Consider the following 26,331-nt stretch of genomic DNA (forward strand, 5'->3'; position numbering starts at 1 on the left):
CTAAGCTCACAAAGTTGCTATGTCAATACAAATGGCTAAGAGGGTGAGCTAGAGCTGGCTAAACGATATGTTTAGACACCCTCAAACAATAGAGCCATTGGCTCAATTATTGGGCTAACTGCGGGACGATCGGACGCGCAGGTCATGTGCACTGGACGCATCCGGTCGTAGCCTGACCGCCACGTGTCCTAGCCATTTGAAACTATCCGTTGGCTCGCAACGGCTCACTCGCGCGCGCTCACTGACCATCAACCGGACACTCCTGTTCAAATTGACCGGACGCACCACGCATCAGAGTCCGGTCGTTTCCAGAGAGCTCCCAGAGAGTTAAAATTGCGACCGGACGTGTCCTCACTGGCTTGTTCTGATGCTTACGTTAGCGTATGTCATAGCCTGACCGGACGCACCCCTAGCGCGTCCGGTCCTATTTCTTCTCAACGTTCGGTCAAAGTACCGTGGGTGGTCTTCACTGCACACCACTGACCGGACGTAGGGTCAGAGTTCGGTCACTATCCAAGGCAGAGTTCGGTCAATACGAAATAGCTCCTTTTCACCCTAAACTTCACCACCCTTGATCAAATGTGCCAACCACCAAGTGTATCACATTGTGCACGTGTGTTAGCATATTTTCACAAATCATTTTCAAGGGTGTTAGCTTTCCACTAGATTCTAAATGCATATGCAATGAGTTGGAGCATCTAGTGGCACTTTGATAACCGCATTTCGATACGAGTTTCACCCCTCTTAATAGTATGGCTATCGATCCTAAATGTGATCACACTCACTAAGTGTCTCGATCACCAAAACGAAAAAACTTCTATCAAGTTTCACCTTTGCCTTGAGCTTTTTGTTTTTTCTCTTTCTTCTTTTCCAAGTCCAAGCATTTGATCATCACCATGCCATCACCATCATCATGATCTTCACCTTTGCTTCATCACTTGGAGTAGTGCTACCTATCTCATAATCACTTTGATAAACTAGGTTAGCACTTAGAGTTTCATCAATTCACCAAAACCAAACTGGAGCTTTTAACGGTTTTCGGGTTTGGGCCTCAAAACCGGGACGGATGTTCCGAGGAGGAATGTGGCGGCACGTGGTGGAATCATAGAGGTTGCGTCGAGGCAAAGCAAATCTGTGTAGAAAATGTGGTCGTCCGACCGACTGAAAAAAGTTTGACCATTACGTCCTCAGGTCAATGATTCGGCTAAAAAAATATATCTAGGAGTAAAAATAGAATTGTGTAATAACCCTAATAAATTGGATGAGGGTGCCCGTCACCCTCACCTCTTTCCGCACTCTCTCGTTCCTCTCTTTCTTATTAGGGTTTGTCATTTAGTATTTCTGAGAGAGGTCCTAAATCTAAATATTTTTTAGTGTATTTTTTAAGACTTGGAATGGGAAAGAAGGCCCGAATCCTCCTCATGCCGTCTGGGATTCGTGGTTTATGCCTGTGATTTTTCGTTCATGTGTTTTTTTTTTATTTTTTTCCCCATTTTCGTCATGGCTAGGATCTGATTTTTCTGAGTTTGAGTTAATCCCAGATGATGATTTCTCGGGGATATGATTGTAGCAAGTTGAATTTTTCCTGTGTAAAATTTAGGAGCGAGTCACGGAGTTTTGGATCGGTTTTGGTTGAATTTTTGGTGTCGCCCTTTCTCTGTTCGTCTCGGTCGTTTTTCAGCTCGTTGCGTGCTTGCTCCTGAGTCAAGGCAACGAGTCGATGCTTCACAGAACAGGTGGGTGTTGAATCGAAGCAGTGCAGGTTCCCTCCCAGGTGTGTCCTTCTCTGAGCCGAGCGGTGAGGCTTCAAGCAGAGCTCCGGCACCGTGCGCTACCTCTTTTCATTCTCTGTTCTTTTGCCGAGTCTGCTCCTTCCCGTTCAGCTCTGTGCTTGCTGTCGTGGTGCACCAGGTCTTGATCGAGGCCGCCGGTCCTATTTCCGGTCACCACCAGCAGGCAGGCAGCGCTAGCCAGTGGGGATGCATGTCCAGTAGCAGGCCGCCGGCGTTGAGCATCCCGTAGCTCTTCCTCTGTTCGTTCGTCAGTCTCCCTCAGGTGCTGTGACCGTGTGCAGCTCTGGTCAGTTCTCTCTCTGTGCAGGGCCGACACCGAGCAAACAAGCACTGCAGCGTGCTCGCCCCTGGTGGGCTGCTCATCTAGCGGAGGTCCGGCAGAACAGCACCACCGCCCACTGCCTCTCCCTGTCCGGCAGCTAGTGCAATCTTTCTATATGAATCCTGCGCCCAAACCGCGGCCAGACAGCGTGCCACGTCGCCCGCTTTTCGTGGCCGTTCGATCGGGCGCGTGGACGGCTCAGATCGGGCGAGCCGCGGTCTTTTTACAAAAAAACCCTCAAACTTTAGTCGAATCAACCCGCAGTTCAGGCCTCCTCTCAGTTTTGTTTTCAAAAAAGCCCTCGACCCACACGAAAAAAAAAACGGATCCATCCTCCCCATCCCGGCGCTTCCTCTCTCGCTGCCTACGCACCAACGCCGTGGCAAACCCCCACCGGTCCCCGGCGCTGCCTCTCCGCCGCTCGCGTCACCGCCGCAGCCTCCCTTCTTCTCTCTCTCTCTCTCCCGACGTGGTGGCGCTGCAGCAGCTACTACCAGCTAGTACTACTGGAGCGAGCACCACTGAATCAGTACTACTCCACCATTGCTGCAGGCTGCTTGCCTGCCTACAAATAGGACGCCAGTGACCTACAAAGCCATAGCAGGTTGAGCATCTCCTCTAGTTCTGGGAGTAGGGATAGGGATCAGATCAGGGTCAGTTTCCTTCCTGGCTGTAGCAGCAGAAGTGGAAGGGGCATGCAGAGGAGCACGAGGCGTGGTTGGAAGCCGGCCTGTGCTACCCTCGCTAGCTCTCCTGTGCCTGCGCGCGGCCACCTCCGCACGCTTCGCACTGCCAGCCCGGTGGCTCCCAGGCTGGGCGGCGCAGCCCCCGGTGGTGCCCCGCCGGTGGCTGCCTCCCGGCACAGACGCTCCCTCCCCGAGGTCGCCATGCCGCCGCTGGTAGCCTTGAGGCCGCCGGCGCCGCGAGCCGCCCCCACCATCTCCGGCTCCATCTTGCGACGCACTCCGCTGCTCCGCGGCCGGCCCTGCTGCCGGATCCACTCCGCGCGCCCACTCTTCCTCTCCCTTGGTGCCGGATCTGAATAGTACAATTGCCGTTCTTCCAATTTCAGTCACATTTTTTAATTTCAATACATTGCTCAGATTGGCACCTTATAAAAAAAATCCCTGTGTTTCTGCTACACTGTAGGTCAAGGAGGACCACTTCATCCTAGAAGACTCTGTTGTAACGATTAGTTGAATGGCTCAGAGTCAAGAGTAATGGCCAGTGTTGAAAAAGGGAGCTTTTCTCTGCTGCTACACTGTAGGTCAAGGAGGACCGCTTCATCCTAGAAGACTCTGTTGTAACGATTAGTTGAATGGCTCAGAGTCAAGAGTAATGGCCAGTGTTGAAAAAGGGAGCTTTTCTCAATTCAGGTAGGTAAATGCAGGTAGGTAAATGCAGAACCAGAAGAGCAAGGAGAGGCTCAGAGAAATCACCCAATCCTAGGCCATTCAGGCTTACGGAATGATGTCAGTTTTTACGGTCCCCAATTCTCACTGGGTCTCTAAAATATGTTTAGCTGAATTGCTTTGATCATTATGGGTTTACCATGTACAACTCTGACCCTGAATATGTGCTCTATGATTACAATGAGAGGAAATCCAACACTGAATAGTTTAGTGATGCTTTTTCCCCTTTCAGGTAATAATCGTAAGATGCTCCACATGATCTCTACCTGATGGATGATAACTGCGTGAATGATATAGTCATATATGCATTGGTGCTTTCCTCAAACTGATTTACTGATACACATATTGGCAGTCAAGGTTTCCTCATATGCACCAGCAGCAAAATAGTTTTATTGGGTCACCAAGTTCTTCGGTTACCTCATTTTCGATTACTATAAAGTTAGCTGCCGAATTTAGGTATGCTATGCCTCCTCTTTCTATTTTGCATGTTTCTCCAGTCTCCAGTTTTGGGATGCACTCCTTTTCTTCACAATGTATATATACTTTATACTTAACATGGTACTAATAATAAAATAGCACGTACCCATATACTTTCATTGCCCAGTATTAATGATGTTGTTTTCCAACTATGTTTGTCAAACTTAATATTAAATATTTGATGGACCCCCCCCCCCCCCCCCCCCCCAAAAAAAAAAAAACACTATTGTTTAGTTACAGGGTGCCGGCACTTCTTCTCATGACATTAGGCTACATTAGAGTTCTCATAATTCTTTTGCCTATTAAAGTTAAAAAATAAACATTTTTTTCTTCGCACCTGATGAAGATGTTGTTTCCCATATTACCATTCTGCAGATCTTCCATGGACCTGACAATGATGTTCTCTGGCTTCCAAGGGATTTTCATATTTATGCTGCGAATATGTTTGGTGCTTCCAAGGTAAGTACTGGCAATAATATATACTTTTCACGCATTTATCCTATTCTGCAGAGATTCATGGTTTTTAACACATTCGATACCATTTGCTTGCTAGATCTTTTTTGCTGTAGCGTTTGTGTGCCATGCACTGCCTAAATTGAGACCCCATTTTCGCAAGGATCAATGCATTTGTAATTGCTCTATGAAACGAAAGGAATATGATTAACTGAAAACCAATATTATCATCTACAAAATATATAAAAACCTAACACTGTACCACTTCAAAATTGTATTATTTTAAGTGGGCACAAATAGTATGACTATAATCTGATGACATTTCTTTATAGATGCTATGCTGAAGCAATATCTTTTACATGGCCTGCTTTCTAATAAATGAGGATCTGCAAAGAAATCTTTATTTGACTGCTTCCATTTTCAAATAGGAAATCTGTACAATATTTATAAAAGTACATCTTATTGCTTATCTTCCACCATTTGTGTTTGTCAGTGCAGCCTGGAGCGCGAATGTTTATACCACTGAATATGCCAACAGAAGCACCAATTTAAGTGAACAATAAAAAATATGATGCCATTCTGTGTCGACGCCGTGCCCATGCCAAAGCAAAGAGGGAAAACAGGCTGCTCAAAGCCACAAAAGGTACTTTGCACATCTCAAACTGTTGGTTGAACACCTTAACTGTCAACTTTGACTGCTGCTACATCACCATTGCATGCAACAAATCTTCTGTTCTGTTAGTAGCATTTATGTCAGTCAGCTGTCTCCATGAGTCACGCCCTCAAATCTGTAACTGTTAATTGAATTACAGAATTGTCACACACCCTGCCTGTTAGCCCCAGTGAGAACAGGTACGTGGCAACCATGGTAGCAGGCGCTTGCCGACTGGCACCAATACGTTCCGTCTAGCTCAGTCCCCGGACTTGCTCCCGTCGGCTGCCCGCTGTGGTGACGTTATCTTCACCTCAGAGTTGACGACAAGACCATACTATCTCAGTTTGTTCAGCGAGCGTTGAATGGGATGGCAAACTCTGTTTGTTGAGTGCTTTCACTTGGATCCCATTCAAAGCAATGTCCACTCAGTTCAGAAAAAAACTTAAGAATCTCAGTGAAATCCATACATCCAAAATACTCTTACTGATGAAACATATGCGAACTAATTCACTCCGAATAAAGGAAGAACAAATATCCCTGTTAACAATCTCTACTCTTTACTATAATCCAATTGTATCAGCCGATGCAACAAATTGGTGCGTTCAAAGATAGCCAGAAAATTAGAGTACTCTTTACAAAAGTAAAGCATCAACGACATATATAAAAAATTCCAATGGGCTGGGCAGCTGGCCTCCTCCGAGCTGGGCGCGGCAATGCCGCGCCGGTGTTTCTAGTGGTCTCGTATTTTGAGTTGTCTCTTCTAGTTCTAGCTACAGGGAGTAATCATTACATGCTCATTTACTTAATCTCAGTGATTGCACGTAATTGATTTGTGCTCCCAACATTGGTGTGGTGTTCCTGTTGCTGTACTATTTTTCAGTTTCGTTTCTTAGCTTTGGATTTTCAGTACAGCACCTAGGAATTTCCAGTCTTGTGCTCCCATGCTTGCTGGTTCGTGCGCATCTCGTTCGTTTGTTATGTCGGGCTTCGTGGTGTCCCGCTATTTTCATAGGTCGTGGACATCACGGCGGTTGCTTCTTGTGCTTGGCTGTGAATTTGGGATAGTGGCCGAATATTTCGCGAGAAATTTTATGGCTCCTATTCACTCCCCTCTTGTCTTTGTTTTCGATCCTTCAACTGCGCATGTAGGAACTAAACACGGGTGCTCGCCCCTGGTGGGCTGCTCATCTAGCAGAGGTCCGGCAGAACAGCACCACCGCCCACTGCCTCTCCCTGTCCGGCAGCTAGTGCAGTGGTCTCGTATTTTGAGTTGTCTCTTCTAGTTCTAGCTACAGGGAGTAATCATTACATGCTCATTTACTTAAGCCCTGTTTAGTTCCTAAAAATTTTCAACTCAAAGTGTCAAATCGAATCTTGCGGCACATGCATAGAGTATTAAATATAGACTAAAAAAAACTAATGGCACAGTTTGGTTGAAAATCGCGAGACGAATGTTTTAAGCCTAATTAGGTCATGATTAGCCATTAAGTGCTACAGTAACCAACATGCGCTAATGCTGGATTAATTAGGCTTAATAAATTTGTCTCGTAGTTTCTAGGCGAGCTATGTAATTAGTTTTTTTATTAGTATCCGAAAACCGCTTCCGACATCCTCGAAACATCTGATGTGACATCCAAAAATTTTCATTTCGCGAACTAAACACACCCTTAATCTCAGTGATTGCACGTAATTGATTTGTGCTCCCAACATTGGTGTGGTGTTCCTGTTGCTGTACTATTTTTCAGTTTCGTTTCTTAGCTTTGGATTTTCAGTACAGCACCTAGGAATTTCCAGTCTAGTGCTCCCATGCTTGCTGGTTCGTGCGCATCTCGTTCGTTTGAGCTCTGCAGCCTGTTCGCTTGTTGGTTTCAGCCAGCCCAAACCAGCCAGCCAACAGTGTTTTCCTCTCACAATAAACCAGCACCAGCCAGCCCAAACCAGCCCAGAAACTAACCAGCGAACATGCCGCTGATTTGAGTTCCGTCTTTTATGTTGGGCTTTGTGTTTTTCTGCTATTTTATTAGGAAACATCTATTTACTTATTTGGGTTGTGGACATCACGTCGATTGATTCTTGTGTTTGGCTATGAATTGAGGATAGTAGCTGAATATTTCGCGAGAATTTTTTACGGCTCCCATTCACTCCCTTTGATCGTAGTTTTCGGTCCTTCAACTGTGCATGTAGAAATTGCTCGCAGCATCTCTTTTAGCAAGCGACTCGAGTTTTTTTTTTTTTTTGAGAAATCTCAGAGTTTGGTATTTGTTCCAAGTTCCAATTCTAGCTTTGCGCCAGTTCGGAGCTAGGATGGTATGAAGCGGCAATGAGGCTCGCCCGACAGCCCATTCGTTTGGCCGTGGCTTTGTCGTAAAAGATCATAAATTTTAGCCGAAATAATATTTTTCTCTCACACAAAATAACCAGCTGTATACGGCCCTAACCGCCGCGGCCGCGATGGCTTACGCGCTCGCACACATGGGCCGCCAGGCGCCACCACGCACGGACGACCGCACTGGCCGGTCCATCCGCACCTCGTCCTGTCACGTTCGCTAGGAAAATTTCGTTTTCGCCCCCTATAACTATTGCCATAAACCATAGTTGGACGTGTGTACTAGTCATTCGAGCTGTGCAAAGGGGTGGCAGCTTTTGATATTGCTATAATTTATTAAGTAGTTGGATTATAAAAGCTAACCTACATACTAGGTACTTTTGGAATGTGCAATCCACGAGCTCTAGGGCCAAAATAGGACTTTATGAACATGATTTTGCTACGGTGCATACTGTACTCCTCCAACATCTAACAGATACTCTGTGTTCGAAATTATAGTTAATTTTGTCTTTAGCCTATGTTAAACTTCTCCAACTTTGCAAACTGATCATAGATCAGTTGGTTAGGTTCCTTATGGTGGAACTTGTCCACTCGGGTTTATGTCCTCGACTTGGTATGGGTGCTCGTATCTTTCCTGAATTTATTCCAGGATTTAACGACGCTATGCTCTTAGTGGTAGGCGACGTCTTCGTTGACAGCGAGGCGCCAATGGTGACTTCATGAATCTCGAGATCTGCCGGCTCAGTCCTTCGGAGGTTCTCATAGGGGTATGGTTTGTGTACATGTGTTCATAGGGATGAGTGTGCGTGCGTGTAGGATCTGCGTACATGTGTTCATAGGGATGAGTGTGCGTGCATGTTGTGGGCGCGCGTCTGCGTTGTACTGTGTAAATTAAAAAAAAACTTCTCGAACTTTATTTTAGTTTATAGAATGTACCAAAATCCAGAGCACATCAAATAAGTTCTATTGAGTTCTCCATGAAATATGTTTGATGCACCATTTAATTAAACTTGTAATGATTAATATTTTTTTCTAAACTTGATTAAGTCAGAGAAGTTTAACCTAGGATACAATACTAAAGTGAGTATAGTAATTGAAATTGAGGGAACAGTTAATTTATGGCGTTTTTCTTGAATGTCCTTTAAGAAAAATCAACTTTAGCCCTATGTTGTACACGTCATCGATTCTTCCGAAAGCAAATAGGACCAATTGACCGTACGTGTACGTATCTTTCCAGGAAACGGCAAACGTAGTCATTAGTCAAGAAAGTGAAGCGTAACACATATGTGTGGACTCGTGGAGAAGCTTATCCTCAGCAAGCTAGCACATCAATAGATTTGAAGATAACTAAAGACAATCATATATAGAGCCATGTCTGATGGGTATGTGAAAAGAAAAAGGACACAGCTTTCGTGTTCGTGTAGATCTACCATGCATGACCACCTACCGACCAGGCGACCACGCAAGCATGTCGACATGAACACGTACACATGCGTGTGTTTTCCCACGCGGAATGACGTATACGTACGTGACGGGAGTTTCTGTTGGCGTAGCTTCCAGGAAGGTGCCTCAGCCAGCACTAGAATGTTTTGGAGGCCCTTTGAGAGAGAGAGAGAGAGAGAGAGAGTGAGTGTGTGTTCTGGTGGCCCTCGCCGTCGCCGGTGTATTAGGCCTGGTTTAGTTTCACCCCAAAATCCAAAAAGTTGCTACAGTACCTGTCACATCGAATGTTTGCGGCTCGTGCATGGAGCATTAAATGTAGACGAAAAGAAAAACTAATTGCACAGTTTGGTAGGAAATTGCGAGACGAACGTTTTAAGCCTAATTAGTCAATATTTGGACACTATTTGCCAAATAAAAACGAAGGTGCTACAGTAGTCCCAAAATCTAAATTTCGCGAACTAAACAAGGCCTTATAAAAGCTAGGGAAAGAGTCCCACCGGAAACCCAACGACCGGCCCCGTCCGGGGCCTTTGCTTAGCAAGCTAGCTGTTTCCTGTTAGCTCCACCATCTTATCGCGATGGACCAGCGGCTCCTCCTCCTCGTTCTCGTGCTCACCACGGCAGCCTCCGCCTGCGTCTCCACGCTCACGGAGGCAAGCCCGCCGCCGGTGGAGGCCTTCGTCGCCTTCGTCGTGTGGGCTCTGGCGTCGACGGCGCTCGCGGTACTCCTGCCGCGCGCGCGCCGCGGCGGCGCCGAGTGATGAGCTCGCCGACCCCTGGCTGCCGCCGTCTCCTACCCCACGTCCTTCCGTCCATGTTTGTCTTCTACTCTTCTTTACCCCCGGCCATCCTTGTTTTTTTTTTCTTTGGCTCGTCGTGCCGTGTCCCCCACGACGACACGCGCGGCTGTTCGTCGTGCGTGGACCCTTCGCGTATCTAGCCGCTGGGCCGCAAGACTGATCTGACTTTAGTACTTCACAACGTACTCTGACTTTAGAAGTATTTGATGAATTCGTGACATAGGGTGACCGATCGTGTGATCGACCCCTTCCGAGGTTTTTTATTGGAATTTGTTGGCGTTGCAGGATCGGAGACGTGCGTGGCCATGGCGTGCGGCAGCCGGCGTTCACCGGCGAGGCGGCGACCCACACCACACGTGGATCGAGCTAGCTCGCCGGATATTTCCCCTTCCTCGCTTTCTTCAGTTCTCTACACCGTACGTTCCGACGTCGTCGTTCCTTGTTGGAGTTGGAGGCACGATGCAGAGACTCGGCAGTTGTTGAAAGACTGAGAGTTGGACATGCATGCAAGGATCACCTTCGTACGTGATCTAATGCTCCAAATGGCCAAGATCAGTCGACGCAGCGCTTCGTCTCTGCATGCACAACAAGGAACTGCTCTCGGCCGTGCTACATATACGGTTGTACACCTGTAACCACGCCCACCATATATCTACGCCGCCTCTAACAATTGTATCCGTCCACATATCTATATTTTTTATATATATTGGTATATGATATAAGGTGCTTCCACTCTTCCTTGTGTTTTGCCTTAATCTAGTGTATGATCGATTAGTCTCGGACTCTCGATTACTATTTTGCCCATAATTTTCCTTCTTTTCACTACCCTAGAACATCACATCAACAGGCTGTGGTGATGGGGTTTCCAGAAAACCAAAAACGGGCTAAAAAAACAGTAACTTACTTAATACTAGAAGAGACCTCACTTAACATAGAAATCATTCTTTTTGTTCAGATGGCATCATAATTAATAAACATAGAAACTATGTGGTTTCTGTGTTGGGAGTGTCCTATCTGCTGTGGATATGATGTGCTTGTTGGCAGGATGGTGCACGTAACAACGTCAGGGCAGGGACCGCCACCGCTTGCGCCGTGTGGTCAAAGGTCAGTGGTTCCCGTTTGCCCTCAACCAATAAATAAGTACTCCCTCCATCCCCAATTATAAGGCATTCCAACTTTCTCGAAGAGTCAAAGCATCTCAAGTTTGACCAAATTTATATAATAAAATAATATTTATGATACCAAATAAGAATTATTAGATTCTTCATTGATTATATGATATAGCTATTTTGATGTCATAAACGGATAAACCTTTGGAATTCTCTCTATAATTTTGGTCAAACTTAAGATGCTTTGACTTAAATAAAATAATTTATAATAATTTGGAACGGAGGGAGTACAAAGCATAGGTTTATCAACAAAATAAAAACAAGTCCAAAGCATACGAATCGAGAAACTGGACTCTCTAACGCAATGCAACAAGCAATTGTATAACTATAGTTGGTGGAAAGGTCATTTCCAGTCATCCCCTATGTATGACGGTGTCAATATATATGTCCACATGATTACAGGCAATGGCATACAAAACGACGACTTGTTCGAGTTATGCGAGTATAGGTAGTCGTCGTATCGCATCCATCCTATCCTTTCAAAGCTAGGTCGTTGAATTGGTACATGTGCAGCTGGAGAGCATACGTTGTGCTGGGTTTAATTAAATATTAGTGGCCGGCCTGTCTGGTGCTCCCTATGTGTAGAAAAAAAACGTAATTCTAATTTTAAACCTAGACATGGAGAAAATAGTTTAATTTATATATTCTCGTACACGCACGTTCCATGGTTTTTCCTACACTATGTGTTATGTATATATAGAAAAACTTGGCTCGTGTACGCAATCCGTGTGTCTAACGTCACCATTTCTTGCCGAACACGTGACGTGGACACTACATTATTACTTCCGCAGAGAAACTACAAGCGGAGCGGCTGATGGTGATGCGGGGATAGTAACCTACTATACTAGTGTAAATATGCAAGGAGGACGACGATCCGCGCACGCGAGAATCATATTCGATGTCCTAGCAATTATCCATATGCGCGGAAATCTTCCGGTCCGAACGGCCGGACCGAATGCACGCGCCGAACGGTGCCGAGGCGCGCGCGATTTATCCCGCGCGAATCATCCGCGTGCTGAGCTGGATTGCACGACGAGGCCCACGCGCGGCACATGCATGAGCGAGCGCAGCCTCTACGCGGGATTTCCCACTAAGTCCAGGTAGGTACGTATGCTTTCTTCTTTTTTTTCTTTTCTTTCTTTCTTTCTTTTTATTTTAATTTTTTTCTCGTTTTCTTTTTTCCTTTCGTGCTTCATTTTTATTTAAACTTTTGCTTTGTTTATGTAACCTTTTGTTATTCTTTTCATTTTCAATTTTTATGTTTCTTTTATTTCTTTTTTCTTTCTTTCTTTTCTTTTCCTTTCTTTTCTTATTATTTTTATACTTACAACATCACCTTTGTTCAATAATAAAAGAAAATATTCTATCTTTATAAAATAAATGTTCACTAATGAAATTTTACTTAAATATATTCATGTGGGGTCTTATTTTGAAGCATTTATTATAAGAAATATAATGGTGCAATTGGAATTTAATTTGGGTACTTCGTTTAGCTGTTACAGTTTTTTTAGTTTATAGAAAGCTATAAATATTGGTACATGTAACTTCCCGCACGCAAATCAATGGATAAAAAAAATCTGCGCTTTACTTGTCCGGCCCACTTCCTACGCCTCCCGCGCGCACAAATCAGCTCCCGCGTGCGTTGCTTCCTTGGCCGATTAATTAGCGGGCGGGTGGGAAAGCTGCCGGACGGAGCTTACCGTCCGATTGTGCGGACGCTAGCACGCCCCATGGCCCCATACCCGACCGTGTCCGTGCATGCATGTGTTAGTTGATCTCCACCAGCCTATTGGGCCCTTGTCTCTGTTCCCTGATCGGGGGAGCCCAACCCTAATACGGTTGGTGGGCCCCTGTCGCATAGCACACATAAAAGGAAGGTGGGGATCAAGGCTCGGGGGATGAGGTTCACTGGAGCTGCCATCCCACCCATAGAGAAACCCTAATCCGATCCTAAAGAAGTGCTGCCAGCGACGGGATGTCCCACCGCACCGCCATCGCCCCTGCAGGTCTACACCGGGCCACTGGACTTCACCTCCTCGCCACTACGACAGTCTACTACACCGCGGCATCGGCAGTCCACGTTTGCCGATGCGCCTCAACAGAGAAAGGCGAGGAGCCTTCCCGGATCTACGGTTACACATAGAAAGGTATACACATTCAACCCTAACAATGGTACCAGAGCTAGGGTTGCCTCTGTGTGACTCTAACCCTAATCGGGTAAAAGAAACGAAAAAGGGACCAGGGGTGGCAGGAGGTCACTAGAACCCTCGGTCACCACCGTCCACCGCGTGGGAAAAGTGTCCGCACTGACATGGCAAGAAAGAACAGATCCGTGTTCGGATCAGAGAAGAAGTAAAGAAAGGGGGAAAGGATCTCAAGAACTCTAACCCTAACCCACGCAGAAAGCTCAGGGAAGAAGAAGAGAAAAGAACCGAACACTTCCTTTCGGATCTGAACGAAGAAGAGGTTCCCTAACCCTAACCCTAACCCTAACTGGGAAAAGAAGGAAGGGTTCTCTGGCACTTCAAGCCAAACCCTAAACCCGTAAAAGCCTTCAACGGGAAGAGAAACAGTAGAAAGAAAAAGAAGAGTGGGTTCGGATTTGGCCGAACCCTAAGACCTAACCCTAATTTTAACCCCATCCCAAATCGGGTTAATCCCAAAAGAAGAAGGGGAAGGGGGAAGAAGGGGAAGGGAACCGATTCAGATGAACTCCGAAAAGAAAAAGAAATCAAAAGAAAACGAAACCCTAACCCTAGATCCCCATTTTGGATGAACAAGCGAAAAGAAAAGAAAGAAAATCCAACTCAAATCTGAAGGGGAAGATCCAAACCCTAACCAGTTCGGAAAAGAGGAACAAGACCCAAATCGGATAAGAAAGGGGAAAAATGGGGATGGATCTACCTCATCGTGCGTCGGGATGACCCTTCGCCGGCGCGAAAGAAGAAGACCGAGCTGGGGCGCTGCTCGCCGGGCTTCGGCCAAAGGGGCGCCGTGGCCAGGCCGCTCGACGGCGGTGTGCTCACCCGTTGGGGAGCACGCGCGCCGGCGAGGGGGCCGGCGACGGCGCCATGGCTGCCTCGCTCCTCCACTTTGATTTCTCGCTCTCGGTGTCTGGCTGTGGATACGCTGAGAGGAGAGGAGAACGGCGAAAGAGAAAGCATAGAGAGAGAAGAGGGAGGCGCAAATGAATTAGGGTTTTCGGGGGAGGGCGCCCGTCGCCCTTTTGATCGGCCCGATCTCACCGCGCAGCCGTCGGATGAGATCTGACGGTGATGAAGATACATACCTAATTTTGGCCCAGGCGGGATAGAGCGCTAGGCCGAATTCCCGGCACAGGCCCAGGTTGCGACCTGGGCGCGGGGGAGAGCGCGGGTAGCGCGCACGCGGGCGTGGGCCGTGGGCCGCCTTGCCGTTTTGGGCCGAAGGAACAGTATAGAAAATGAATCAGTTTGTTTTTTCATTTTCCGGTAAAGATTTTATTTCCTGGAAAATGAATAAATGGCTCAAAAGAAAAATAGAAAAAAGTAATTTTCCCTGTGGGTAAAATTCAAGAAATTGAATGAAAGTTTTTTCCACTGCTAAAGAAAAGTATATTCTCCAGGTGTTTTTGAATCGGACATGATATTTAACTGGAGAAAAAGAAAGTTTTTCCAGTAAATGTTTATTTCCTGAAAATGATTAATGGATTAAAGAAAATAGGAAAAGCAATTTTCCCTATGGGTAAAATTCAAGAAAAAGAGAGTTTTTCTACTGCTAAAGAAATTATTGATTCTCCAGTTATTTTGAACCAAAGTGGTATTTAATTGGAGAAAAAGAGATTTGTCATGAATTATGATGTTGTTATTTTCTGACCAACGTTGTTAATAACAATATCGTAATTTTAATGATTCATGCATTAATTCTACTTCTGCCCAATGGTGATGTAGAATTAGTGTATAAGAACATATGTTAATTTTAATGATTTATGCATTAATTCTATTTCTGCCCAACGGTGATGTAGAATTAGTGTATAAGAACAGTTGTAAAAGTTAATGATTTATGCATTAATTCTATTTCTGTCCCAACGGTGATGTAGAATTAGTGTGTAAGAACAGTTGTGAAAGTTAAAGATTTATGCATTAATTCTATTTCTGCTCCAACGATGATGTAGAATTAGTGTATAAGAATAATTGTATGTTTTGATTTTGACCAACGTTGGAATCAAGACATGCAAATGGTGTTATTTTATGTTAAGAAAAGTTTTGACCTGGTTTTCATCTTATCTAAGGTGAACTGGGTAGTCACCTCACCTGTGTTCCAATGAGTTTGTGGCACCGATGAGGGAGACAAAAGAGAATGATGACACTTGGGCAACTAAAGAGAGGGATTTTGAATCCCAAAAGATAGTACTATGACTTTTGTGCATAGGAAGTGGGTCACTACCAACAAGAAATGTTTTTAGCTGTGATAAAGAACATGATTGAATCTATAATTATGGGCTCAATCTCAGAGTGTGACATAGTCACTGAGTACCTCGAGAGAATAAAGAGTCAGTTCACTGGCTCTTTAAAGACATATGCTGCCCAGTTGATAAAGCAGCTGGTGACAGAGTGTTACTCTAGAAATAGTGGCATAAGAGAGCTCACGATGCGTTATTGAAATTATGGCACTGTCGTTTAGGCCATATTTCAAGGGGGAGAATAGAAAGATAAGTTAAGAATGATATTCTTCCTCCATTATAGCTCTCAAATTAAGAACAATGCAGGGAATGCATAAAAGGAAAGTATGTAAAGAAGATTAAGAAAGATGACAAACGAAGCACATAAATTTTATAGATTATTCACATAAGCATCTATGGTCAGTTTCCTATAAAGAGTGTGGATGGTTATGATTTGTTCATAACATTCACAGATGATTACTCCCATTATGGTTATATTTATCAAATCAAAGAAAGAAAAGATGTATTAGATAAATTTAAGATATTAAATATTAAGATAGTCAGGTCTAACCATGGGGAGTACTACAGTCGGCATACCCTAAAAGAATGGCATAACACATAGTGGCTTGAGGCCATGGAAGATGAAATGAAATCAATGAATGCCAATAAAGTTTGGGATCTAGAAATAATTCCTAAATGAGCCAAAATAGTAGGCTGTAAATGGGTCTACAAGACAAAACTTGACTCTCAAGGAAATATAGAGAGATATAAAGCCCGACTTGTGGCAAAAGGCTTTATGCAAAGAGAATGGATTGATTACAATGAGATCTTTTTCTCCAGTCTCATATAAAGATTCCTTCAGAATCATAATGGCATTAGTGGCATATTATGATTTAGAATTACATCAGATGGATACAAAGACAACATTTCTCAATGAGGACTTGGAGGAAAATGTTTACATGGCACAACCGAAAGGTTTTGTCATGGAAGGAAAAGAACGAATGGGATGCCACCTAAAGAGATCCATTTATGGATTAAAACAAGCTTCAAGACAGTGGTACTTGAAGTTTGATCAGCAAATAAAGAATTTTGAGTTTTAAAGAGAATATAGAGGACAATTATTTCTATACAAAGTTTAAGAATGGGAAGTTTATCTTTCTTGTCCTGTATGTGGATGATATCTTACTTGCTGGTAGTGATGTCAGTCTACTACAGGAGACAATAAGTTTTGTCCTCAAAACTTGATATGAAAGATCTTGGTGAAGTCTTATTCGTTCTAGGGATCGAGATTCACCGAGATAGAAGAAAATGGATATTAGGACTGTCACAAAAGGCATACATAGAAAATATCTTGAAGAAATTCAGTATGCACAAATGTAGTCCCTCACCTGCTCCTATAGTCAAGGGCGACAGATATGGGGATTTTCAATGCCCCAGGAACCAATATGAGCTCAATCGATAAAGTAAAAGTGGTTCCATATGCTTCAGCTATCGGAAGCTTGCAACATGCTCAAGTATGTACGCGCCCTAACTTGGCATTTGTTTCCGGGTTTTACTTGGCAGATTCCAGAGCAATTCTGGAATAGAAGACTGAAATTAGTAAAGAGAGTCTTGCATTATTTGTAAGGAACAAAAGGCCTCATGATGACATATAGAAGATCTGATTCATTCTACATAGTGGGATATTCAGATTCTGATTATGCGAGAGTGAATACATATCTAGACGTGTATTTTCTATCATCTCTCAAAGGGGAGCTATTTCATAGAAAAGCTCAAAGCAAACTATCACTACATCATCCACAATGTATGACGGTTTGTAGCGTGTTATGTGGCAACAGGCAGGTGAACTGACTAAAGAAGTTCATACCCGGTTTGAAGGTAGTTGACGACATCTATAGACCACTTAAGTGATACTGCGATAATAATCAGGCAGTACAGTATACTCACAACATAAGTCAAGTGGTGCTGTCAAACACATTGACAAAGAGTATTATGTTGTGAAAGATAAAGTCCGGGATCAAGTCATAAGTCTTGAGCATATAAGTACAGAAAAGATGCTCGCGGATCCACTTATAAAAGTCTTACCACCCAATGTGTTCAGAGAACATGTAGCTAGCATGGGTTTAAGGGAAAGCCTATAAAATTCTTGGACAAAAGAAGGCCCAAAGATAAGTATCTATTTTAGAACAGAGTAGTGTGTTGTAGCTGTTAAGTCTATCGGCAATGGACCGTGACGATGAGACATGCTCTATGCGCTAATCTGTAATGGAATGAACAAAAGTAAATGATATGAAAGTGAAAGATGGAATGAGATCAAGGGGGAGAATGTTAGTTGATCTCCACCAATAGGCCCAACAGCCTATTGGGCCCTTGTCTCTGCTCCCTGATCGGGAGAGCCCAACCCTAAGAGCGTCCGCAGTGTGCGGTTCTATGCCGGTCCTATCTTTTATCGACCTGGGTCGATACATTGCGTCGCTGGTTCATCGAAGAACCAGGTGCGATGGATAGAACCTGCTCCCATCCACCATTCTCTCTCCTACCATAGAATCATCTCATAAAGAAAGGAGGGGTGAGGGCCACTGGGCACCGGCACTGGGCGCTGTTGGCCTATTGGTCATCGAACATCGCAAGTTGGGCTGCCTTTTTTACAGGAATGCTATACAACACATGTGTGTTTTTTGGTTTGTTGGCACATGAATTTTCTGGCCATCGGATGAAGAACGGAACGTCCGATCTGCTAGTTGCTTTGTGTCTTGTGGGGTCCGGATGTCGGTGCCGCTGTCTAATTTCCCCCATTTCTCCATTGTCTTGTCCCACCTCGCCGCTCCGCCCCTTCCCTCCGACGCTCTCCTGGTAGGAGAGGTGACCTCGCCGCTCTACCCCTCCTCGTCTCTGTGCGTCTCCCCGCCCTCACCAATCGGCTGCTCACTCGTCGTCTGCCATTGCTAGAAATGGAGGTGGTAGAGGCGGAGGGGGCTCTCCATCATCGATTTGCCATCGTTGGTTTGTTTTCCTTCCATTTCTTCTTTAGATGTTGTAGATCCCATCGGTGTGGATGTGGTTTTGGTTGGATTTTTGCCATTTTGATGTTCTGTTTGTTCTTTTATTTTGTGGAGGCAGAGTTCGAGGTCTAGGTGGAGGGTCACATCGTTGTTGATTCTGCCTTCGTTGGTGAGTTTTCGTTGTAGTTCATGATTAGATGTTGTAGTATCTGTTGTTTATTTGGTGCTTATGGTTGGATTTTAGTCGTTCTGATGTTCTCTCCGCTCATGTGATTTGTTGAGGCGGATTGTGAGGCTATGGCCGAGGTTTAGCTTGAATCCAAGGACCTAGGTAGAGGGCAAGGCGGAGGAGGCGGATTATGAGGCTTGCTCACTTTCGACTTGGCCACCAGGCATCATACAGCCTGGTTGGGATCTCAGCAGCCGTGGCCACTGGTATATGTATGTAATGTAACATTCCCCTCTTTGCATAGATAGATATACTTCCTCATACGCCTCCGCCGACGCCCTCGCCTCCGCCGCCGGCACTTCTCTAGTGTGGTTCCGATCCAGTCGGGATCAGCAGGGGCCGCCCTCGGCTCCTTCGCCAGCCTCCTCGGCGATGCCGTCGGCATCAGCGGCGGCCGCCCTCGCCTTCGTCGCCGGCCTTCTCCAGCATTGTTCTGAGGTGCTCTTCTTTATTCCGCCGCTTCGTATACATATTTTGTATTGGTACATCTGTGTACTTGGACAATCCTTGCTCATCGCGTCCTGTGTACACATTAGTTTATCAGACATTGTTACATGTCTCTGTTCCATATAACGCAGGCAAAGATGCCATTGTTGCTCTATGGGATCAGTAGGCAGAGCCATTTGATGCTAAAAATATATGTATATGGCCACCAAGGGTCCTGTGACCTTCCTCTTTGTCGTAATGACAAGCAATATTTTTTTTGTGACAGACAAGTAATTTATTTAATGGTACCTCATTATACTCCCTTACTAATCGCTTATCTGAATTCGAGGCAAGTTGCAATATCAGAGTAATTTCAGTTTAGGAATTTTATTTTGCTTCTATTTATGTGCTTTCAGTTAGCTTCCAACTGTTTTATCAGTTATGAGCTTTCACTTTGCTTGCAATTTGCAATATGAGATAGTAGTTTTAGTTAGGAATTTCAATTTCTTTTTCTTTATGTGCTTTCATTCTGCTATTAACATTTTTATCAGACATTGTTTGTCTGCAATCTCTAGTGAAGGTTTGAATTTGGTTGCACTAGTGAAGGTTTGTCTGCTATCTGAATTTTTTTATTTGGTATGTTTGAGCTGGAGCTGGATGTGGTGGAGGAGGTGGATGTGGAATGTTTCCAGTGTAGCATAGAGCATGAGATGGAGGTGGGTTCCTGATGGTGTAATGTTTATCCTTCCCAAAGTATTCTTTTCTGCAATCCATAGAAACTTTCTGGTTTTGCTTTTCTATATATTTACTTTGCTTTTTTGCTTCATGCAATGCTCTGAGCAGGATGATGCGGATTCATTTCTAGTGTTGATTTGTTTTTTTGGGGACTATTTTCATTGAGTTCTTGTTTTTTGTTGATGCAATGCCCTCAGATTTCCTAGTTTTTTTTGCTTTCTACTTATTTCTGTATTTATGAACTTAGATCAGTAAGATGTTCTTCCCTGTCATCATAATGCCCTTACAAATTCTCTCTTGTTGCTATGAATTAATTTTGTTGTTACATTAGAGTTGAACTTTACTGATACAGTTAGATGTGGTGTATTTGCTAGGTATTATTGATGTAACTAATAGTAGACTTCAACTATACTTATTGTTTGTTAATTAGTTGTGTTCTCCATTTTTTTTGTTATTCTGGTATTTGTAGTTGGAGTTGGAGGTGCTGTCTTTTTTAGTGTTGATTTCTTATCATTGGTGAGTTTTCATTTTTTTTTGTTAGATTTTGGTCTTATGGTTGATATTGATATGATACTATGTTGTCACTGTTTTTCTTCTTCCTGTGTTGATATTTGAGTTGTGGAGATGTTCAGGCAGAGGTTGAGATGGGGGAGGGGGTTGCTGATGGTCTTTCTGTGTCATTGGTTTTTCTTCCTTGTTTTTTGTTATATTCCATAATCTGTGCTACTGCTCTAGCTCTAAATATTGGTTTTCTGGTTCTAGATAACTTAGTTTTTAGTATCTTGTTACTACTAATTAATTTTGTAGTTACAGTAGAGTTCAATTGCACTTACTGTTGTTGATCAGGTGTAATTTATAGGTATCATTGATGTAACTAGTTATTTATCTAAAAAGTTAGATAGCCATGGCAAATATTTTTAATGAACTATCTTTTTTTTATGATTGCTTGGCTGATCATTAGGCTCCAATAAAAATATTTTTTTCTTTTCTAAAGATGTTTTTTATGATTGTTTGGCTGATCATTAGGCTCCTATATATAAGTTTTTTTTGAAGATGTTTGACTATTATCGATATTTTTTATGGTTGTTCATCAAATGGCTGCAGATAGTTTTCATTTTTTGCATTCCATGGAATTTTTTTGATTTTTGTAGTTTTTTACTTGTTTTTTTTTATCTGTTTGGTTCACCAAATGGCCTGAGATAGTTTATGATTTTTGCAATTCATAGAAAAAATTTGATATTTGTAGTTTGTTACTTTTTCTTTGAATTTTTATCATGTTTTTGCTTGTTATTTTTAATTTTTTTCCATGTTCTAAAATATTGGCTTCCTAGCTTTAGGTATTATTTGAAATCTTTCTCCATTTATATGTTGGTATTTTTCATGTTAGATCTAGTTCTGTTACAAGCATTAGCGATTTCTTTGTATAGTTGTGTCCAATTGGTTGTTCTTTTACTGCAGTCTTAATCTTTTTGTAAATAATTTTACTGCCGTCTTAATCTTTTTGTTTCACTTGATATAGTTGTTATTGCTACCTGTTGTGTCTTAATATAATTGTTTTCTTTCATTGCTTACTGTGATAGTGCTCAGTGGTTGTCCTTAATGTTAATCATCACCTTTTGCCACTTGGTTCTTGCTGTATGGTACAAAAATTACGTTCGCTCGATCTTATCTGATGCAACTATCTCAGTTCAATTGCCACCAGCCTCAATGAAGTACTATTTGGTTAGTTCTCCCTCTCATTCAGGCTGCTACTTGTACAGAAGGTGGAAAAGGGGAAGCATTGTCCTGACCTATTACCTATATTTGCATGAGGCCCAACAGTCGATCTCAGATTTGTCCAAGTTGAGTTGCCATCTCCTTGCAGTCCACCCTTAAATCACAGACATTTTGAATAGCTGGTAAGTCTATTTGTCCTCACGGAATAGATCTAGCCATGTGCATGCACTTTTGTGAATTTATATTTGGCAAGTACTCCTATGTAGAAATCTGAGCAATTTTGGTTCTAAAAATATGTTCGTGCTCACTTTTCTTTCTAAAGAAAGTTTTGCTTAGATGAAGTAGCATTGCTGAAATCTCATATGCGATTCTGTTCAGTTTTTCTTTCATTGCTTAGATGAAGTAGCTTTGCTAAAAATATGTTTCTTATTCTAAAAAGGAGCATATCCTTCAATAAAGTACCAGAATATTGAATTTTATTTGCATAATCTGTTTTTGTGTTGTTCAAGTTGTGCCAGATCTCTTTTGATGACTGAATTTTTAGCTTGTTCTGTTCGGTTAATAAAGATGCTACTGTGAAAGTATTCAGTAGAGCAGTCTTTTTAGCAACTGATGGATACGTGATTAACAAATGATGAATACCTGATTAAGCGATGCATTTCGTCTTTTGAAAAGAAGCTGTGACGCATACCATTAATTAATCTTACGATTTCAGCTCAATATGAAGTTTTTTTTCTTTTTAAAAGAAAAAGAAGCTGTGAATACAATGGGCAAAGTGGTGACTTGGCACTTATTTAAAGTAGTATACAGTGGCAAATTTAGAAGAAATTTAGGGCACCGGTTTGCAATTCTGTGAACTTAATTTTAGAAGGATGGCAATTGGGCCATGACTATTTCTTTTCGGTAGGGTGGCCAAAACTTCCCAACAAAAATAGGTCCTCTGCTTTCAGCCTTTCACCCCTGCCCTCTCTCGTCTCTTGTGGGCAGGCCAGGTCAGTGTCAGGTGCCCCGTTTGACAGTCCCTTCGCCGGCGACGAGCATCCACTACGTATGCTGCTCCTCTTCTCACGAGTTCTCGAGACCTAACTTGTTAAGCTATTTGGCTATTGGTATTGGGATGTGATCCAGTTACGAGGCCTAACTGCGTAGCAGTCTAGGTGTTCGACGAAATGCCTCTGACACCGGTTGTGTTCGTTTCTATCCCGCTGTGTCCAGGACGATGGTGGGTCTCTCTGAAGGGGAGAAGCACTTCATCCGTGGCGGCATTGCGCAGGACCTTCGCACTGATGGACGTAAGCGACTGCAGTTCCGGGCCCTCTCCGTCCAAACTGGAGTCATTCCACAGGTAGGTTTCACAACTTGTTTGGGGCAGGCATCCACATGCCTTTCACTTTTCCTTCTTTTCTGGAATGCCCCTGCGCCTGCGGTTTTATGTTACTTCAGATTGGTGGTTGTTACAGGCGAATGGCTCAGCGCGTGTTAGATTGGGGGCCACTGAAATAATTGCTAGCATCAAGGTAAGAGTCTGTCCTCACTAGCATTTTGCTGCAAATATGGCAAGGCGAATGTTTTTCCATGTCTCGTTCAATCCTCTGTACGCCATCTTCTATTGTCGACTTAGCTTCCAAGCAACTCTGATGTTCCCAAGACAGTGAGGCTGTCAGTTATTGATTGTTATTAAGCATTAGGCACCTATGTTGCAAAGCTAATGCTTTAATTCGATTTTGTTATGTTAAGCTGTGAACTCTAAAATCACAATGCTAGTTTTGTTTGGGCCGTTTTGAGTGACAATAAACATCACGCTAGAGAGTCAACAAGTTGGTGTCTATATGTCTGTTGATATTGTTACTACTTAGATAAACTCGATAAAATAAAGCCGTTACAAATAGTGTGCTGTACCTCCTCCACCGTGTCATTTTATCTGACTTTCTTTGATTCTGATGGGTTGGCATCTGCAGGCTGAACTTGGAAAACCAAGCATTCTTCACCCTGACAAAGGAAAAGTTTCCATTTTTGTTGACTGTAGTCCAACCGCTGAGCCTATGTTTGAGGTTGGTGATTTGCTGTGACTGGATCAAATGAAAATAACCAACAGTCTGATACATTACTTGTGTTCATCATATACCCAATGTTTGGCATTGTGGTCTGGACCCTGGACTTTATTCAAACTCTTTTAGATCTTCTATGGAACTATGCATATAGACTTTGCTGAAATTTTATGTTTGAATGCTAATGATGTGACGTTGAATACGAAGAAGCAAAAAGCTTGTTGACTATGAAAAATAAAGAAGTCACTGGGATGCATTTGAAGAAGCATATTGTTTTTCTGATAATAGTTATTCTATATTTTATTACTAGTGGCCTTTATTATTTACAGGTGCTTCTGCATATATGTTCCCTTTGTACATTGGTTACCGATTGCCTGGTAAAACGATGCTGCTAGAGAGGAATATATATAGAAAGGAAAACTTTATTTTGTTCCTTTTCAGATTTCATTCTATATGAAAATTGAAAATCCTATTGTTTTACTTTTTGTATACATCTTATTTCCTTTATTTGGAGTTTTCTAGGGTAGAGGTTCTGAAGAATTGTCTGCTGAGCTCTCTGTTTCCCTGCAAAGATGCTTGCTGGGTGGTAAAAGTGGTGCTGGTAAGATATAACTTTATTGCCTCCCTTTCATTACTCTGTTCTTGTCCATAATAGTCGCAGTGCTCTGTTCCTATTAATCTATTCTATTCACGAAAAAACAAATAAAACATTCAGTTACTTAATAATTGCAACCAGCAATGCTTGTAAATTGCAATTATTGAGCACTGCAATTTTAGTGTTGAGGATATGCAATATGTCCCTTTTTACTTTTAGGGGTTGACTATTAGTAAGGAAATCATTCTTCCACGAGAATCCTTTCAACTTTTTTGATCTGGGTTTTGTGTAGTGGGTTGTACATGGTATAGTTGAACTGAGCGGTTTGGGATTCATAGTTTGTCTGTTTCCCACATTTTCTACAATTGTGTAATGTCTTACTGGGCCACAGCTTTTTCTTTGTTTATTGTGATTTGTGCTAGCCCACACCATAGTTAAATTAGTAATAATACTAGTACTTTTCTAATAGCCAGAGGCAAATCATTTCTCCCTTTCATTACTGAAGCTGCACTTGCACGGCAATTGTCTCTTGTGTTCTGTGCTAAAACATATTGAAATCTGTTTTTTGTGATTTGTGCCAACATACACAAAGTTTTTGTCCTTGTCCTTTCATAGAAAAAAATTGTCTCTTATGATCTATGCTAACACTTCATGAACTTTGATAATTCTGATTTGTGCCAATATCATTGGCTTTGTCAATCGAGGTTTGTTTGCCTCCTTGTCTAGTTGACTTGTTTTAGAGCATCTTTTGCAGTTAAATTTTTCAGTTGTATTCTTGCATTTGTGATGGCCAATGATTGCATTTGTGAGGAAGTTGAGAAGTTTTGCTTCTGCTTTGCCAATAGGTGGAGTTCTGCTCCTAGAGAATGTTAGATTATACAAGAAGGAAGAGAAGAACGACACTGAGTTTTGCTAAGAAGCTAGCATCTGTTGCTGATCCTTTTTTGTCAATGATGTATTTTTCAGCACGGCACACAGAGCTCATGCTTCAACTGAAGGAGTTACCAAGTATTTTTTTGAAGGCTGCTTCTACATTCTAAACAAGTCATAAGAGAAAAATGCCTGATTATAGTTCAGAGTTGTCTTTGTGCATAGTTGCCTGATTTTATTAGGTGGTTTTCTGTCAATGATACTGCTACAGGAGCACTTATGTCTTATGCCAGTTGTACTTTAGTGATACCAAAGAACTATTTTAGATCAAGACAACTTAAAGATTCAGTAAACCAAACAATTTAAAATTCAGTTACATAATTGCAGTTTGCTATAATGTAGATTGCAAGTATCAGGCACTGCAATTTTAGTTCTAAGCATATGCAATATGCTGTTGTTGAACCGTTAGCCTCGTTGTTACTAAATTGTTACTTGTGATTTGTGCTAGAGCTAGTATATTTGTTACTAAATTGCATTTTATATTTGTCATGATTTTGTGGTTGTGTCCTAGTTTGTCATCTATCTTTGTTAATACTGATAAACAAGTCATCCTTGCTGGCTTTACCAGTGTTGTGCATGTCTGCTTCATTTCCCAGTAGCAGTAGGTGCTGATGATGAATGTAGCTTTGGTTTCACTGCCTCACTAGGTTCTCAGGACCACACTGCATCTTTCCTGTGAACCCTATTTGCTTTAGAAAACTGACAGTAAGCAAAAGGTATCTATTTGTCTTCCTTGATTTTTTTAGGTTAACACCAGCGGATAGTTTATTGGTCTAGCTGAGATGGTGGGTCGAGTTGATTTTAACAAGACAATTGAATACTTGCAGCAGGACAAGTGGACTGGTTGATTTCATAAACTTTGTTAATTATGATTTGTGCTCTTATGTTTTGTGCTAACACATCTTAAACTTTGTTAATTATGATTTGTGCCAACACACACCTCTTATTTGCCCTTGTCCTTTCATAGAAAAAAATTGTCTCTTTTGATTTGTGCTAACACATCTTGAACTTTGTTAATTGTGATTTGTGCCAACACACACCATTTGTCCTTGTTCTTTCATAGAAAAAAATTGTCTCTTGTGATTTGTGCTAACACATCTTGAAATATGTTAACATGTTTTTTGTTTTTTGTTTGTGTTGATTTACTCAAAATCCTAAAATCTTCTCTGTCAGTGCGTCCGATTTGCAGCTTGACCGCGCTCTGCTGCTGCTGCATGCTCCCGGGCATGTGAATAGACTGCTATAGATGCTCTGAACATATAGTATCTCCTCAGGCCTATCCACTAATGGATTAGTGGCGTTTATTGTTCTTGTCCATAATAGTCGCAGTGCTCTGTTCCTATTAATCTGTTCTATTCACGAAAAAACAAATAAAACATT

The 26,331-nt window shown here is 42.6% G+C and overlaps 1 protein-coding gene and 1 long non-coding RNA gene across 16 annotated transcripts; both read left to right on the forward strand.

Annotated features, from left to right (window-relative positions):
* The first annotated feature begins 2,677 nt into the window (after nt 1–2,677).
* LOC136471166 (uncharacterized) lies at nt 2,678–5,020 on the forward strand. 3 transcript variants are annotated; one of them, XR_010761959.1, is made up of 4 exons: nt 2,678–3,160; nt 3,265–3,983; nt 4,380–4,463; nt 4,951–5,020. It is a non-coding gene; the product is annotated as an uncharacterized lncRNA (long non-coding RNA). The 3 variants fall into 3 exon arrangements; XR_010761957.1 differs by having other exon boundaries at nt 2,678–3,983; XR_010761958.1 differs by having other exon boundaries at nt 2,678–3,983; nt 4,956–5,016.
* A 14,181-nt stretch (nt 5,021–19,201) lies between these two features.
* Nucleotides 19,202–26,012, forward strand: LOC136475793 (uncharacterized). Of its 13 annotated transcripts, none has more exons than XR_010763286.1 (9): nt 19,202–19,643; nt 21,423–21,560; nt 22,366–22,426; nt 22,594–22,723; nt 22,839–22,895; nt 23,337–23,429; nt 23,949–24,027; nt 24,867–25,029; nt 25,698–26,005. XR_010763286.1 is itself a non-coding variant. In XM_066473396.1 (9 exons), the coding sequence occupies exons 4-9, from the start codon at nt 22,598–22,600 to the stop codon at nt 25,700–25,702; spliced, it is 402 nt and encodes a 133-aa protein (XP_066329493.1). In that variant the 5' UTR covers nt 19,202–19,643; nt 21,423–21,560; nt 22,366–22,426; nt 22,594–22,597; the 3' UTR covers nt 25,703–26,011. The 13 variants fall into 13 exon arrangements, 12 of the variants coding, with proteins under 12 accessions (XP_066329493.1, XP_066329496.1, XP_066329497.1 ...); XM_066473396.1 differs by having other exon boundaries at nt 24,988–25,029; nt 25,698–26,011; XM_066473399.1 differs by lacking the exon at nt 24,867–25,029 and having other exon boundaries at nt 23,337–23,433; nt 23,954–24,027; nt 25,698–26,012.
* The last annotated feature ends 319 nt before the right edge of the window (nt 26,013–26,331 follow it).

This window comes from Miscanthus floridulus, chromosome 8 (genome assembly GCF_019320115.1).
Source record: "Miscanthus floridulus cultivar M001 chromosome 8, ASM1932011v1, whole genome shotgun sequence".
Taxonomy (NCBI): domain Eukaryota; kingdom Viridiplantae; phylum Streptophyta; class Magnoliopsida; order Poales; family Poaceae; genus Miscanthus; species Miscanthus floridulus.

What these genes read in the sequence shown, in the direction of transcription:
- LOC136475793 (XM_066473393.1), top strand. Translation starts at nt 22,598, where the DNA reads ATGGTGGGTCTCTCTGAAGGGGAGAAGCACTTCATCCGTGGCGGCATT. An exon ending in AAACTGGAGTCATTCCACAG is followed by an intron (nt 22,724 to 22,838) that starts GTAGGTTTCACA and finishes TGGTTGTTACAG; the next exon opens with GCGAATGGCTCAGCGCGTGT. An exon ending in AAATAATTGCTAGCATCAAG is followed by an intron (nt 22,896 to 23,336) that starts GTAAGAGTCTGT and finishes TGGCATCTGCAG; the next exon opens with GCTGAACTTGGAAAACCAAG.